This window comes from Mangifera indica, chromosome 16 (assembly GCF_011075055.1).
Source record: "Mangifera indica cultivar Alphonso chromosome 16, CATAS_Mindica_2.1, whole genome shotgun sequence".
NCBI lineage: Eukaryota > Viridiplantae > Streptophyta > Magnoliopsida > Sapindales > Anacardiaceae > Mangifera > Mangifera indica.
This window is the reverse complement of record NC_058152.1, coordinates 1,642,112-1,657,470: the sequence shown is the minus strand read 5'-3', so window position 1 is coordinate 1,657,470 and position 15,359 is coordinate 1,642,112. Positions and strand designations below refer to the sequence as shown.

General features: G+C 28.3%; 1 protein-coding gene across 1 annotated transcript; it reads left to right on the top strand.

Moving 5' to 3' along the window:
- Window positions 1-6,361: 6,361 nt before the first annotated feature.
- On the top strand, window positions 6,362-13,259 carry LOC123199686 (cytochrome P450 90B1). Its single transcript, XM_044614727.1, has 8 exons — window positions 6,362-6,606; window positions 6,689-7,013; window positions 7,110-7,262; window positions 7,340-7,591; window positions 7,819-7,911; window positions 7,998-8,076; window positions 8,162-8,268; window positions 12,936-13,259. Exons 1-8 carry the CDS (start codon window positions 6,404-6,406, stop codon window positions 13,164-13,166), a joined length of 1,443 nt encoding a protein of 480 aa, XP_044470662.1. The 5' UTR covers window positions 6,362-6,403; the 3' UTR covers window positions 13,167-13,259.
- Window positions 13,260-15,359: the final 2,100 nt, after the last annotated feature.

Below are 15,359 nucleotides of genomic sequence, written 5' to 3'. Positions count from 1 at the left end.
AAAATTACTTTAAAGATTACTGGGTATAAATTATTATTATTATATTTAATAAAATTTGATAAAAATTAGTGGGTATAAATAATTATTGTGCTTAGTTAAATATAATAAAAAATACTAATATATTATTTTACTTAAATGTCTTTGAGTTTAATTATTCTAAAATATTTTTTATGTTATTTGTTGTATTAATTAAATATGAGATTATTTTTATCATAAAAAAATTAATAAATAAATATATAATTATAATAAAATCAAGATTACTTTAGTAATATTTTAATATCTATAGTGAATACGGTAATTAAATTACATCTTATATTATTTGTCACATCACCATTAGTAATAGAAGACTACTAGAATTTTTTATTATTTACCAACCAAACAAAGTAATATAAATAATAAAAGATAAATTACCAGAATAACATTTCTCTCCTTTGAACCAAACTCCCCCTATATGTATATATATTTTTTGTATATAATTTAGATACATGATAACGTGTCATTATGTGATTGTGTGTTATTTTATTTTTAATTCAAAATTATTTAATCACACGATAATTCATTATTTGCAGACACAAATTATAGACTAAAAATATGTACGCATAATTTTATTAAATCTAATATATCAATGTTGTAAACCAACATATGTACAATATATATACTACCTAAATCAATTGTAGAAAAAGTAATATTATGTGTATAATTTTATACATAGAGAATAATATATTATCGTGTAATTGAATAGTTAAAAATTAAAAATAAAATAATATTTAATTATATGATAATATATCATTATTTATATATAAAATTATAAATAAAAATTACATATATAGTTTTATTGGGGTGGAAAACCTCAGTTATAATAAATCTGTACAGGGTAAATATATACATGAAATAGATGAATGGTCATTTGAATGCTAATTGCGTGGAAATTTTTTTTTGATTTTTGTTAATTAAAATAAAATTTATCAAATTCTAACTCGAATTATCAAAATATCCAAAGAAAATAAAAAAAAAAATCAATTAACCTTGACATTAACAAACTCCTTGAAATCACAATGTCACTCCCAAAACTTCAAGCTTATTCTGACTGGACCACGCTTCATGAAAAATGTCAATTAACCCCCTGGACGATGCCACTAGGAAAATTATTCCAAAAAAACAAAACATCACAACTATTGTAAAATATGGATTTAACCCTACTAGGTGTTTGTGCCTAGTAGTTAACTCCCTCATTTTACCAAATAAAATTATCATTTTCCCCCATTTAATTTTGTAGATACATAACAGTTTTTAGTAATATACATTTTTATTAGATATATATTATATCGTATAAGATATTTATTATATATTATAATTTTTTGTATCATATGCTATAATATAATGTATACTTTCTCCCTAATATACGACAATAATAACATTATACATCAACCTCATACGGTAATAATAACATTCTACTTCAATATCTCAAGTTCAATCCCACTAAATTTTCAAATAAACCGACTTATAGTATGAGTTTGAGATGACAAAAAAGAAAAGGATTCCAACTATGTATGTGTGGCAGCACCTTTTGATATGTATAATTAAGATGCCGAATTAAATTTTACATAAAAAACAAAAACAAAAGATAAATATAAGTAACATTTAAATATAGATTAATTGTCACAATCTGTATGTATAGACTCAGTTTGCTAAAATCTGAAGGCTTTGTCTTGTCGAAGATCTTTGGCTTGACTTTTCTGGCAGTCTCCTGCAAATCGTCACAGTCCAATTAAATCGGGCTGTAAAGAAGCTAGCCATACCGTACAGCAGGTCAATTTAAATAAATAAGAAAATTAATTGTAAACAACTTCGTGAATATAATTAAGGCCAATGGACTATTTCTCACCCAAGGTATACTTATTTTTTAAAGTTTTTTTCGTTAATTTTGAAAATAATATTTATCTACTTATAACTAGTTAAAATTAATAAAATTCTAATTTTTAAAAAATTTATCTTATTTTTTTTCTTAAAAGTTTAAAAATTAACATTTTTTTTCCCAAACTAAGATTGAAAAAATCACATTTTTCTCTCGATCTCATCTTTATTGTTTGAGAAGACGATTTCTCTTTTCAAATGACATTTCTGGACCTCGAAAAGGTTGGGGTGGAGATGAGACAAGTCATCAGAGGATGGAGAATCATCAAGAGAGAAAAACGAGTGACGATGACACTTTGAGTGGGTATAACGATTTATTTTTAATATTAAATATAAAATAACGATTTTACCTTTAAAATTAATAGATTTAAACATTTATAAGTGGATAAATAGTATTTTCAAAATTAACGAAAGAAACTTTGAGAAATCAATATACCTTGTTTGGGAAATAGTCCTTTAGCTTATAATTAAATGCATAAATAATATATTATAGTATAATTAAATAATTTTAAATTAAAAATAAAATAATATTTAATTATATAATAATATATTATTTAATTATTTAATTATAAATTTAAAAATATCTATATAATATTATCTGTAAATATATGATATATAGTTGGTGACTAGTGGGCATCAAAATCCGATCCAACAGATCATATATTTTATTTGAAAATATATATATTTTATATATAATTTAAATATATAAATAATATAATATTGTATAATTAAATTAAGTTTATATAATAATAAAATAATATATTCTCTCTGTGTTAAAATTCAGTATCGAAAAGTTTTATAGTTTAATCTACAGTCTAACGTCTTTGTCAACACATACGTGTGGTGTTGCCACGTGTAAACTTCCCAGAGGTCCAAACTCTCTTCAATCATAAGCAATGTTGGCCACCCGCACGAGTGGCTGGGTTGGCTTGGTGCTCCCAGCTCCCACGCTTGCCTGCCGCTCGAGCCACCCCGGGCAAGGGCAGGTGGATTTGGTGGAGCTAGAAAAGGTAAGTTGGCAGACGAGGATTCACGTGAAGGGCAATAATGCACGCACGTGGATCGGAATAAATATACGAACATTTGCCCCATTTTATAACTGTGGTTTTTAATTTGAGTGATACTATTTTTACTTATTTCGGAAATGTCCGACACACTTTTCATTTCCTTACATATATGACCCAACACACTACCTTCTACTTTTTTTTCAGTTGTATTCCATTTTGATTGCCCCGTTTCTATTACTATGTTTTTTATTTTCTCCATTTTGCCCATTCCAAGTTTTTATTTTACTTACAAGCTATAAAAATCTTAAGTAAATTATGTGTTAATGATTTTTTTTTATTATCGTATTGATCTATGTAATTTAGAATTTTACGAAAAATGAAATATGATTGTGATGTTGAGAATCTATCACTAAAAAACATAAGAAGTTTTTAATATGGTTCGAATCATTGATCGAAGAACTTACGTACATGGGTTATAATTAACCAATGATACAATAAATGTTATCCTAAAGTGAAGGTAACTTTGAACAAGGATTCTTACACAAGGAAAGTGGCTCTCTTTCTCTTTGCAGCCAGAATAGTGTTAGCTTTTTGGCTTATTTTTTTGTCATTCCTCTCGTTTTTGTGTCTTTCATATTTATAGAGCAGTGAAGAGAAATTATATTCATTAATAAATATAAGTATTCTTAATACAAATATGATTTTCTCAAATTTTATTCATATCCTAATTGAATTAAAACATAATAATTGCATTAACATCATGATCCCAATTGAAAATGAAAAGATAGTTTTTCTTGCAAACATAGAGGATAATAAAAAAATTTGTCTTGTTGAAGCTAAGAAGATTTATTGTCTTGTAAAGTTCTTCTTCTTCTCTTGGAATATAAGTTTATCTGCTATCCTTAATAGGAATGACAACAAAGAGAGACAGGAAGGGACATCTCAATCCTCGTCCTTATTACGGGGGTAAAAAAGATTTTTCGTTTTCTTCTCACAAAGAAAAATCTCCTCATCATTCTCATCTTTGTGAGAAAAAAATCTTTTTTTTGTACCTTTTAAATATAATATAAATATATTAAATAATAAAATTAACTAAAATTAAAATCAACATACTATTTCAAATGTCATAAATATCATCATATATTAATTATCTTAATATATACAACAAAAATATAAATAATATAAAATTATAAGAATATATTAATATTTTAAATAAATATATTAATATAAAGGGGTGAGGGCAAGGGAGAGGGTGCGTGCAAGGATGGGACACATGTTTTCCGTCTCGGATTGCGATGATATTATTCATCTATGCCCCCTTTGTCATTTCTATCAGAAAATTTCCTCTTTGTTAGGATCAAAGATCTTAAATTCATATCAAAATTGTTATTTTTTATCCTGGTAGATAGAAAATGTATATAGGTGCAATTACAACACCATAATTGTTCGAGCTAATTCAAACAAGGAGAAATTTCACTGGCAAATATCCCGCGACCCATCTAACAGTCTAGTATTAATACATGTATAAAGGGCAAGATAATCCATCAGATACTTATAATTGAATAATAAGACACAAACAAATTTAGGTCTTCATTTTACAATTTGACATTAGTTGTCAAAGAGTGAAATGAGCATCAGGTATTCTATTTGTTTTAAATTATTATTATTCCTCCTAGATTGTTGGAAAATTAGAGACTGTCAAATTGGCATGGTCATCCTCTCTAAAAAATAACTAAATACTTGAAAAGGCTCTGAAATTTCGAGTCTTCAAATGGGTTTAGTGAGCTGTGATTTTTGCTCTCGAAAATCAAACTCTTATGCCCTAGATTTCTCCATGATTAGCACAGCTCAGCGGAGAATGTTGATCAATAATGGCAGCTACTGGTCATAATAATTAATCAATTAGGTGAAATAATATGTGCCTAATCAACAGTTTTAAATTTTATTTCTTAATAAAAATGTGTTGTCATAGTTAAAGAAATGATAACATCCAAAGACTACCCACTAAGATACTGAAGCCTGTGTGGTGAATTCACATAATTTAAGAAAATATTTAAAAAAAAACTCCATATATAACTCCATGCACAAGTTCTTGAGGATCTCATAAGAAATGCTTTATCTCATTGTAAGTTTGTAACCTACCGTATCTGTTTGCCACCCTCAATCTTTCGTTGGTTACTGTAGGACCCAAAATCTGTTTTTGTGCTACGACTGTCCTGGCATGCATTGGATCTTGGTTATTCATCATCAACTCTCAATGCTAGAAGTGAATTCATGACTTGAGCGTATTAATATATTAAATAGTTTTAGAAACATCATGATTAACCTTCCAATTTTGGAGTGTAACTTATTAACATGATTCATGATGGTATCTCCATGAAAACATAGTGTTTCCCTACGTTAATGGAAGAAGCAATGATTCAGAGAACACCCACGCACACGGCCACACGATTGACAATGTATGAAAATGACAACTTAATCCTAAAAATAAGATTTTCACCTTATTTCACTGGGTAAAGGGAAATAATTCTCCTATGTAAACAAAAATGAAGATGGGATCATGGACAAATACTGTTTCCATAAATGAGGACTAGACAGAGATAGATATATCTCCATCCCATCCTCTCCTCTACCTGTCTCTATATCTAAAATATAATATACGAAATATCCATTACATTTTTAATTAGAATATAATTTCTAAGATATTACTAGGGGAGGAGACAGAGAAGAGGCAAGAAAGGGGAGGATTTTTTTATGGCTAGGGAATGAGGATTCTTTATAATCTTTGTCACAAAGACAGAGTAGGGGCAAAAATGTGTCTCATTCTATAGGACAGAAACGAGGACGGGAATGCTATCGATGCCGTTGTCATCTCTAACCCCATATGTGTGTGAATATACATAAAATTTCACAGGGAAAAGGCTAATCAAGGAGAAGAGAGAAGCTCCGTTGTTGAATAGAGTGAGCGTGGAGCTGTGCATCTGCCGCCCGTGGTGTTGGTCCATTGTTGTTTTTAAGCCACAGACCACACTCAGTAATTATCACAGTTTCACTCAGATTGCTTACGTGGGCCATCCATTCCTTCCATCCAAATCTCCTTTCATACAAGTAGAACACAAGGAAGAACCAATCCTCACACTGCAAAGTTTTTATTCTATTAATCAACGATATTGACAAAATGGATTGCCTGTAATGAAATTTATTACTTTCGTTTTCGGCAAGCCTTAGTCCATGGTAGCTAACTAGTGACTTTATAATAAAAAAACAAGTGAAAATAATTGAGAATTTACATTATATTATATCTACGTATTAAAATTGTCATGAAAATACATGATGTAAATGTAAAGTACAGGCTTCAGAATTCTGTGTGTGTGTGTATATATATATATAAAACCATCGTAAAGGTGCTTCCTTTCCAATACATGAAGAAGAAGTTGAGAATAAAGTAGAAATCTGATTTCATTTTTTCACAGCCATTCTCCATGTCTGACTCAGACCATATTTTCTTACTTTTATCAACAATCTCAGCTCTTCTTATTATCTTCATTCTAATCAACAGAAAGAAACCCAGATTTAATCTTCCTCCAGGCAACATGGGGTGGCCTTTTATTGGGGAAACCATTGGTTATTTGAAGCCTTATTCTGCTACATCAGTAGGTGAATTCATGGAAAATCACATAGCAAGGTAGATTAGAGAGACTTCAGACTTAAACTTAAATCTAATCATGGCATTCACTAACTGTTTGAGTTTAAATGATATGCCGCAGGTATGGAAAAATCTACAAGTCTAATTTGTTTGGAGAGCCGACGATAGTCTCAGTAGATGCTGGGCTAAACAGATTCATATTTCAAAACGAAGGGAAACTGTTTGAATGCAGCTATCCGAGAAGTATAGGTGGGATTCTGGGAAAATGGTCTATGTTGGTTCTTGTTGGGGACATGCATAGAGACATGAGAATTATTTCCCTCAACTTCTTGAGCCACAACAGGCTGAGGACTCATCTATTAAGAGAAGTGGAGAGCCATACCTGCCTTGTTTTGAATGCATGGAAAGATAATTCTGTATTCTCTGCTCAAGATGAAGCTAAAAGGGTTAACTTTCTTCAAACTTTGAATAAAAATTCATAAGGGTTTATTTATTTATTTATTTAAAATTAGCTTATCATTTTAAGAAAATGGGTACTGCAGTTTACTTTCAATCTGATGGCGAAGCATATTATGAGCATGGACCCTGGCAAGCCTGAAACTGAGCACTTAAAAAGAGAATATGTTACTTTCATGAAAGGAGTTGTATCTGCACCTTTAAATTTGCCTGGATGTGCTTACAGAAAGGCCTTACAGGTAATTCATCTGGGAACCTCATTAATCACTTATTTAGTTTCATCTTGTTTGGCTAATTTGGTTGTTCGATTTGGCAGTCTCGATCAACTATCTTGAAGTTTATTGAGGAAAAAATGAAAGAGAGAATCCGGAAAATGGAGGAAGGAGAACAAGACATGGAGGAAGATGATCTTCTGGGGTGGGTTTTGAAGCATTCCAATCTTTCAACAGAGCAAATTCTTGATTTGGTACTAAGTTTGCTCTTTGCCGGCCATGAAACTTCATCGGTTGCAATAGCTTTATCTATCTACTTCTTGCAAGGTTGCCCTGCAGCCATTAAACAGTTGCAGGTAATTGAACATAACAGATTATATGTACAGTAGATTTTCTTTTAATAAACGGAAAACCGGATTCAGACCAACTGCACTGGCTGAAGTCAGGATTTCATTCATTGTGGTAAAAGTTTGAATACAGATTTTCTTTCCGAAAGTTTTATTATTATACCAGTTTTATTATCCTTGGTTCTAAATTGATTTATTTTGATGATATATAATTACTTTTTTTGTTTTCTTCGCAGGAAGAACACCTTGAGATTGCCATAGCCAAGAAGCAATCAGGAGAGACGGAGTTGAACTGGGAAGACTACAAGAAAATGGAATTTACCCAATGTGTAAGTGATATTAATAAATAAATTATTTAATGGATTTAGATGAGGTAAAGCATTTCCTAAGTGGGTAATTTTTTTTCTTTATGAAGGTTGTGAATGAGACACTTAGGCTGGGAAATGTTGTGAGATTTCTCCATAGAAAGGCTCTGAAAGATGTACGGTATCAAGGTAAAGACATGGAATCAATTAATCAATTATGAAGGAAGGCGTTGGTTTGAAGGCAAAATTGTGTTAAATAAATATTTATTTATAGGTTATGACATTCCGAGTGGGTGGAAAGTACTTCCAGTATTAGCAGCAGTGCATTTGGATTCTTCTCTTTTTGACCACCCTCAAAGCTTCAATCCATGGAGATGGCAGGTTAGTCAGTTTAACTCAATTTTAACTTTGTTTCTTTTTCATTTTCAAACCAACTCTAGAACAGACAATCCATAGGTTTGATTTATAATAATAATAATAATAATAAAAAAGAGATCGAAGACACATAAGATGTAAGCAGAGTGATTGTCTTTCATCGCTAGATTTGAAAAATTGATGGAAAGCACCGTCGATAGTCGAAAAAGCTAAACAAGCCCTAAAGTTAAAATATAAACTTTTCAAATTTTAAGATTATAGTGAAATATTAATTTTTAAAACTTGAAAAGAAAAATAATATTAACTTTTAAAAATTTAGATTTTAATGATGAAATAACGATTTTACCTTTACTTATAACTAAAAATTGTAACAATAGTTAGTGTTTAGATTTTTTATATAAATATAATTTTAAGATTGAGTTAAAATTTGGATGAGAAATTGTTCTTTACCCTTTAAAATTATTTTTATTTCCAGGAGGAGTCCTAGTAAGATTGATTTTATCATGGAAGTTGATTTTATTTGGAAGCATTTCTCATAGTCTTAATCCTAATTTAAATAGGTTTCCTTTCAACTTAAGATAAAATTAGTTTGCTTTTAGTAATTATTAATGTGGGTTTTAAGAATTATTATTCTATTTTAACCACAATTAAAAGCTTATATAAAAGGGGCTATTATATGTAATGTAAGGAATCATTCTATAAATTAATTTTATAATTTAGTTCAGAATTTGTTTGTCTTTGTTTAATGATATCAACTTCCCAAACAAATCAAATATTGTAAAAGGAGAAGATCAAGTAAATTGATGAAATTCTTGTAAATAATTCAAACTTCGAAGAATCACCTCAACTTCGTGAAAAATTTTAAAAACTCGAAATATAGAATGAAGTAAAAGTTATAGCTAATAAAGAAGTTGAAAAACTGAATCAAATAAATCAAAAGTTTGATCTTAATATATTAACCCATAAAAGCTTGTCTTATTTAATATAATTGGTTTTAACTTAATATAATAATTCAATTCGAATAGAATTCATTGTCACAAAAAAAAAAAAAAATCATAATAGGAAGAAACTCCTAATCTAACATTTTCTCACTAAAAGACTTATTTCTCCTTTTTCTTAAATCATATTCCAAGGTGATGCTCATACATGTGTTACCAATAATTAGATATTTTCAAACCCAAGAGAAGTCTTTCATAGAATGAACTTCTCTTTGTAAAAGTTTCATTTACATATTTGTCACATCGTTGTCATTAAATATTTTGCAATGATGCTGCACCATTTTTCATGGCTTCACATACAAAATGATACTATATCTCAATCAAATATTGGATTCTTAGTGAGATATGTTATACTCTATCTCAATCAATCACAATCTTTTTTTTATTTTATTTGAAATCTTTAAGTAATATCTTAAATTAGGTATCTTCTTTACGCGCTTCAATAGTTATCATATATTTAACTTTTGGAATAGACAATGTAATCTTATATTGTAACTTTGACAACCCACTAACAACCCCTTTTGCTATAGAAAATATAAAACCAATGGCAAACTTCATTTTATTTGAATCTCTAGCAAAATCGACACTCATATACCCAACTAACTACATATTTTGCTTATTATAACAACAAATAACCTCAAAAGTATCCTTCAAGTGACTATGAATCTACTTCACAATATTTTTTATGATCTCTACTAGGATTAATCATTTACTTCTTTAATTTTTTATTAGGTGAATATCCATAAGACAACTTATATTCAACAAGAAGTAAAGTATTGATTCATTTTGCATCTTGCATATTGAAGCATCGCAAGATTCACTCAGCGTAACTCTTTTGAGTTATCCATGTTTTCATGTCCATTCTATCTTCCAATTTCGACGTCCAAAAGATTTGATTTGTAACCCTTTTAAGTCTTTCATTCTAAACTCCCTAGTTATACGAGCTATAAAGTTTGCAATTCCATTTATATTAGTATTTGCACCTAATATGTCATCCACATATAAAAACAAGACTATGAAATCATTATCACTATAACTATAAAAATAGAGACAATGATCGATATCATATTTTCTAAATTCTAAGCTCAAATGAAAAATTTAAACTGTTTGTATTGACATTTGTTTCAAACCATAAAAGAATCTAGTTAACCTTCAAATTAAGTCAAATAAAATTTTTCATCCAAATTCCCATGCTCAAATTTTGGGACTTATGAATATTAGCTAAATGAACCATTATTATCAAAGTCATTACTAGATTTCTACGCATGACTATTCATAAAAAATTAAGCCTTATACCTTTAGATATTTTCATTAGTATTTTTATTCATATTTTTTTCGTAGTATTCTGGTATTCCAATCGTAGGACTAATTTTTAAAACATATATATTCATACAAAAAAATTCTAATAATCCTCATCTTAAGTGAGAAATAATCCTAAACAATAAATATTTAGAATTAATATCCTATTAAAAAAACCACTCATATAATATAATAATCATAACATTATTTCTTCTATTATACTTTTTAATTAATTATTTATATTAATGTCCCAAAAAAGATCATTAATAGTTGATAAGAGTCCGTAGTCGTAACCTTAAAATGTATCCATATTGAATTATGGGTAAAGTTTTATACACAAATAATATGTATAATATTATACATAAATAATATACATAATTTTATGTAAAAATAATATTATATTATCATATGATTAAATAATTTTAAATTAAAAATAAAATAACATTAAATTATATAATAATATATCATTATTTATCATAAAATTATAAATATTATTTATAATAAAACTATGCATACTCACTTTAAGTACACAGATAATATACACTTAATATATGTCATTAAGTGATTGAGTGATTTTGAATTAATGATAAAATAACACTCAATCATATATGAAATATTGGATTCTTGGCAAGAGATATTATACTCTGACTATCTCAATCAACCACAATCACTACTTATCTTACTTGAAATCTTTAAGCAATATTTTAAGTTACGTACCTTCTTCACACGCTTCAACAGCTGTCATGTATTTAACTTTTGTAATAGACACTGTAATCTTATATTATAACTTTGACATCCAACTAACAACCCGTTTTGCTATAAAAAATATAAAACCAATGGTAAACTTCATTGTATTTGAATCTCTAGCAAAGTCGACACCCATATACCCATCTAACTACATATCTTGCTTACCAAAACCAAAAAAAAAAAAGCCTCAAAAGTGCCCTTCAAGTAACTATGAATCTACTTCACGATACTCTAATGATTTCTACTAGGATTAGTCTTGTACTTCTTTAATTCTTTGTTAGTTAAATATCCATAAGACAACTTATATCCAACAAGAAGTAGAGTATTGATTCATTTAGCATCTTGCATATTGAAACATCACAAGATTCACTTAAGATAACTCTTTTGAGTTATCCATACTTTCATGTCTATTCTATCTTTGAATGTCGTCATCCAAAATATTTGATTTGTAACTTTTTAGGTCTTTCATTTTAAACTTTCTCTCTAGTCATATAAGCTATCAAGTTTGTAGTTTCATTCATATTAGTACTTGCAACTAATATATCATTCACATATAATAACAAAATTATGAAATCATTGCCACTATAACTAAAAAAATAGACACAATGATCAACTAATAATGTGTATAATATTATGTACAAATAATATATAATTTTATATATGAATAATAAAATTATATATATTTATTTTTGATATATAAATATGTATATATTTAACATGTATTATTAAATAATTGATTGATTTTAAATTAATTATAAAAATAATATTTAATTATATATAATATTATATATATTTATTTATGTATTTAAAAAAAATATTTGAATAACATTATTCTGTTATTTATTTGTATAATTTTTTTAATTGAATTATATAGCATTTTAGTATATAGTCACATAGATGAAGATTTATGTACAGTGTGGTGGCGTTACATCAAAGTCCCGTTTGTCTCGTCGCGTTAGGGCAAGGCAAAATTTTTTTTTAACATAATCGGAAGACCCATTTTGCATACTGTACGGACATAAGTAGGACCTAGAAAAAAAATCTCTCTCGTGAGCGTGGGGAGCTGTGGGGGTTTGGGATGATTAAAGGCCATGTGACTGTGGGTTCTTCACTTGCACGTGCATCTCTTCTGTTCGCTTTGGATTCATTACAAACTGGTCCACTAAGTAAAATCTTATTCAAACTTGCGTCGGATAACAAAATAAGAAGTTTAATGAACGAGTTTAAATTTTTCTAATAATATATCGAAATTAAAATTTTAATTTATTTAATTTAATAAGTATAAAAATATTTATTAGAATTAAAATCTAACTTAATAATTATTAAATTAAAATTTATTTTATTTAATATAATTAAAATTTTAATTAAATTATTTAATTTAAATCAAATCGAATAACAAACTAAATTACGCTAACTCTTTTCAAATAAGACTTTAGTTGTACAAGTTTAAAAAGAGGGAAGACAAACGACAGACGTACAATTTTCTATGACAGACACTAAGAATTGCTTGAAAGATATTAGAATCCCCAGTGAATTTCATTTCAAAATTTAACATATTTTTAAAGCTATAATTTATTTTTTTTTTAATTTTTTGGTTGATAATGGGTTGAAATTGACATGATGGTGCAGCAAAACAGTGGAAGTCGTGGGGGAACAAGCAATGACTTCATGCCATTTGGGGGAGGACCTCGGCTCTGCGCCGGATCAGAACTAGCAAAACTCGAAATGGCTGTTTTTACTCACCATTTGGTCCTCAATTACCGCTGGGAATTGGCTGAACCCGATCAACCTTTTGCTTTCCCATTTGTCGACTTTCCAAAAGGTTTACCCATCAAAGTTAAGCACCAGCCTTTAATATAATTATTTCCTTCCTGCCTGCATGCATGAATATGTAGATCTTGTTAATATAGGTCCATCATTTGACATTATTATTATAAATATATAAATATATATATAGCTCACATCATCAATCAAGGAAAGGCCAAAAAAATGAACAAAATAGGTATCATTAGCACCACCTTTTTCTCGGGGGTATGGATTAAAACTTTTTTTTTTAAATTTTTATATAATCACTTTTTCTTTATTATACATATATAACTTAAAATATAAAATATTTAAAATATCTTCAGGTCTTATACTCATCCAATTAAGATTCATCCAGTTAAATATAAACTTACCTAATTAAGATATAAAACTCATTGATTCACTCAATCAAGATTAAAATATGAGATAAAATAAGATAAAAATATAAAAAGAAGGTTGGTCAGGTGGTTGACAGGCCGACCAAGTATCCAATCAACTAATTTGTTTTTAAAAAATTGATTGATCAATTAATTTATTTTTAAAAATTAATAAATCAGGTATTTGATTTATCAGTCATGACCGACTAATCTATCCGGTTAACCTATTCAATTAATCCCAAGTCTTATAATTTTTTTCTTTTAAAGACAAAATCTACTTAAATAATCATTATATTTATATAATAAAATATAAAGTGATTATATATGTATAAAAAAATAAACAAAAAGGCTATTTTAATATATCCCTTTTCCTCAAACCCCATGTTGTAAATTGTATAATCTTTCTCTGATCCCTTCATGTTAGGACTACGTACTTAAATATTCGTTTGCATTGGGTATTATTACCATATATTTATTGTATTTTCTGTAAAATCATGGAGGCGATCAGGAAGAGCCCACAGAGAAGATTAATTTTACAGCTGATCAATTTAATAATTTGACATTAATTCAAGTGTTAGTGCTCTTAATAATTACAAAGTCACATGTGACATCGATTATGATTTTTGTAATGTGTGCTACAAGGCCTTCGAAACGTGGAAATTAGTTTTCTCACAATGATGACGGCAAAGTTTTTACTTATCGAAATTTTCTTGATAAGAACAGTGAAAACCGGGAATTTTCTTGGTAAAATATGGTGTTATCCATAGTAAATAAATTTAACACATCTTCACTAAGCTCGGCTCTTACTAAGATTCATCTCTATTCTTGTCTCTTATTCTTATCGACAAATCCACTTCTTGTTTGAAGATGGATAAACTAGAATCAAATTTAACGTATAAGATAAATTATCGTCTCTAATGATATTTCATTTTCCTTGATGATCTGAATGATCTTTGTGGGGACTGATTTCGCTGGCTTATTGAGAGGCTGTGATCATTACTAGATTAGGTAGCCACTAAACCTCTTGTTTTAATTTTTAGGAAAGTGAAGCTTTCTTCTCTCAATCTAGGAGTTGAGATGCAACCTAAGATAAGAGGCTGTTTTGTCGTCTGTCCCATTTCTCTTAATCTCCCTGTTGAAAAATTTCCAGCAATTTTGTTTGTTCATGCTGAACAATCCATCTCTTCTTCTATCAAAGGACCCTCTACGGCTCTACTCATAACTATTTGTCCTTTACAACAGCAGCCTCATCTCTCCACTATGCTCTTCTCATTTTAATTCATTTTTAGAATTGGTCGCTTATATTGCCTTTATTAGCTTCATCAAGGATGTCTTATATCTTGAATTATGTTCTTATTGTATTAGAGACACTAGAGAGAACATACACTCTTCTACTATTGTTATCTATGGAACCTAAAGCAAATTATCTAAAAGTTTTGAATATTATATTTTATTCGATTTTTAAAGGGTGTAATTATAATTTTTAAAACAATTAAAATACATATTAAAATTTTAAAATTTTTAAAAGTTCTCTCAAACATTTTTAAATATCTAAAAACTCTTTGAAAAACTTTATTAACACCCGTAACACTTTTAAAAATTTTAATTCAACTCCAAATATATGCCATTTTAAAAAGTAAATATTGAATAGAAAACTTTACGCAAAATGGTCTTTTTACTTAATCACTTAACAAAATTTATTAACAGAAATAAATGTTAAGTGTGAATCTAGCTTTTTGAAACTTAATAGATGAAAATTTGTCATTTTTGCAAACCTAAAATGGGAAATAATCTTTCAACCTATTATAAATGAAAACCAAACAAATCCACCAATAAAAATAGATAACGGGTGAGAATTTTATTTTTTAAATTT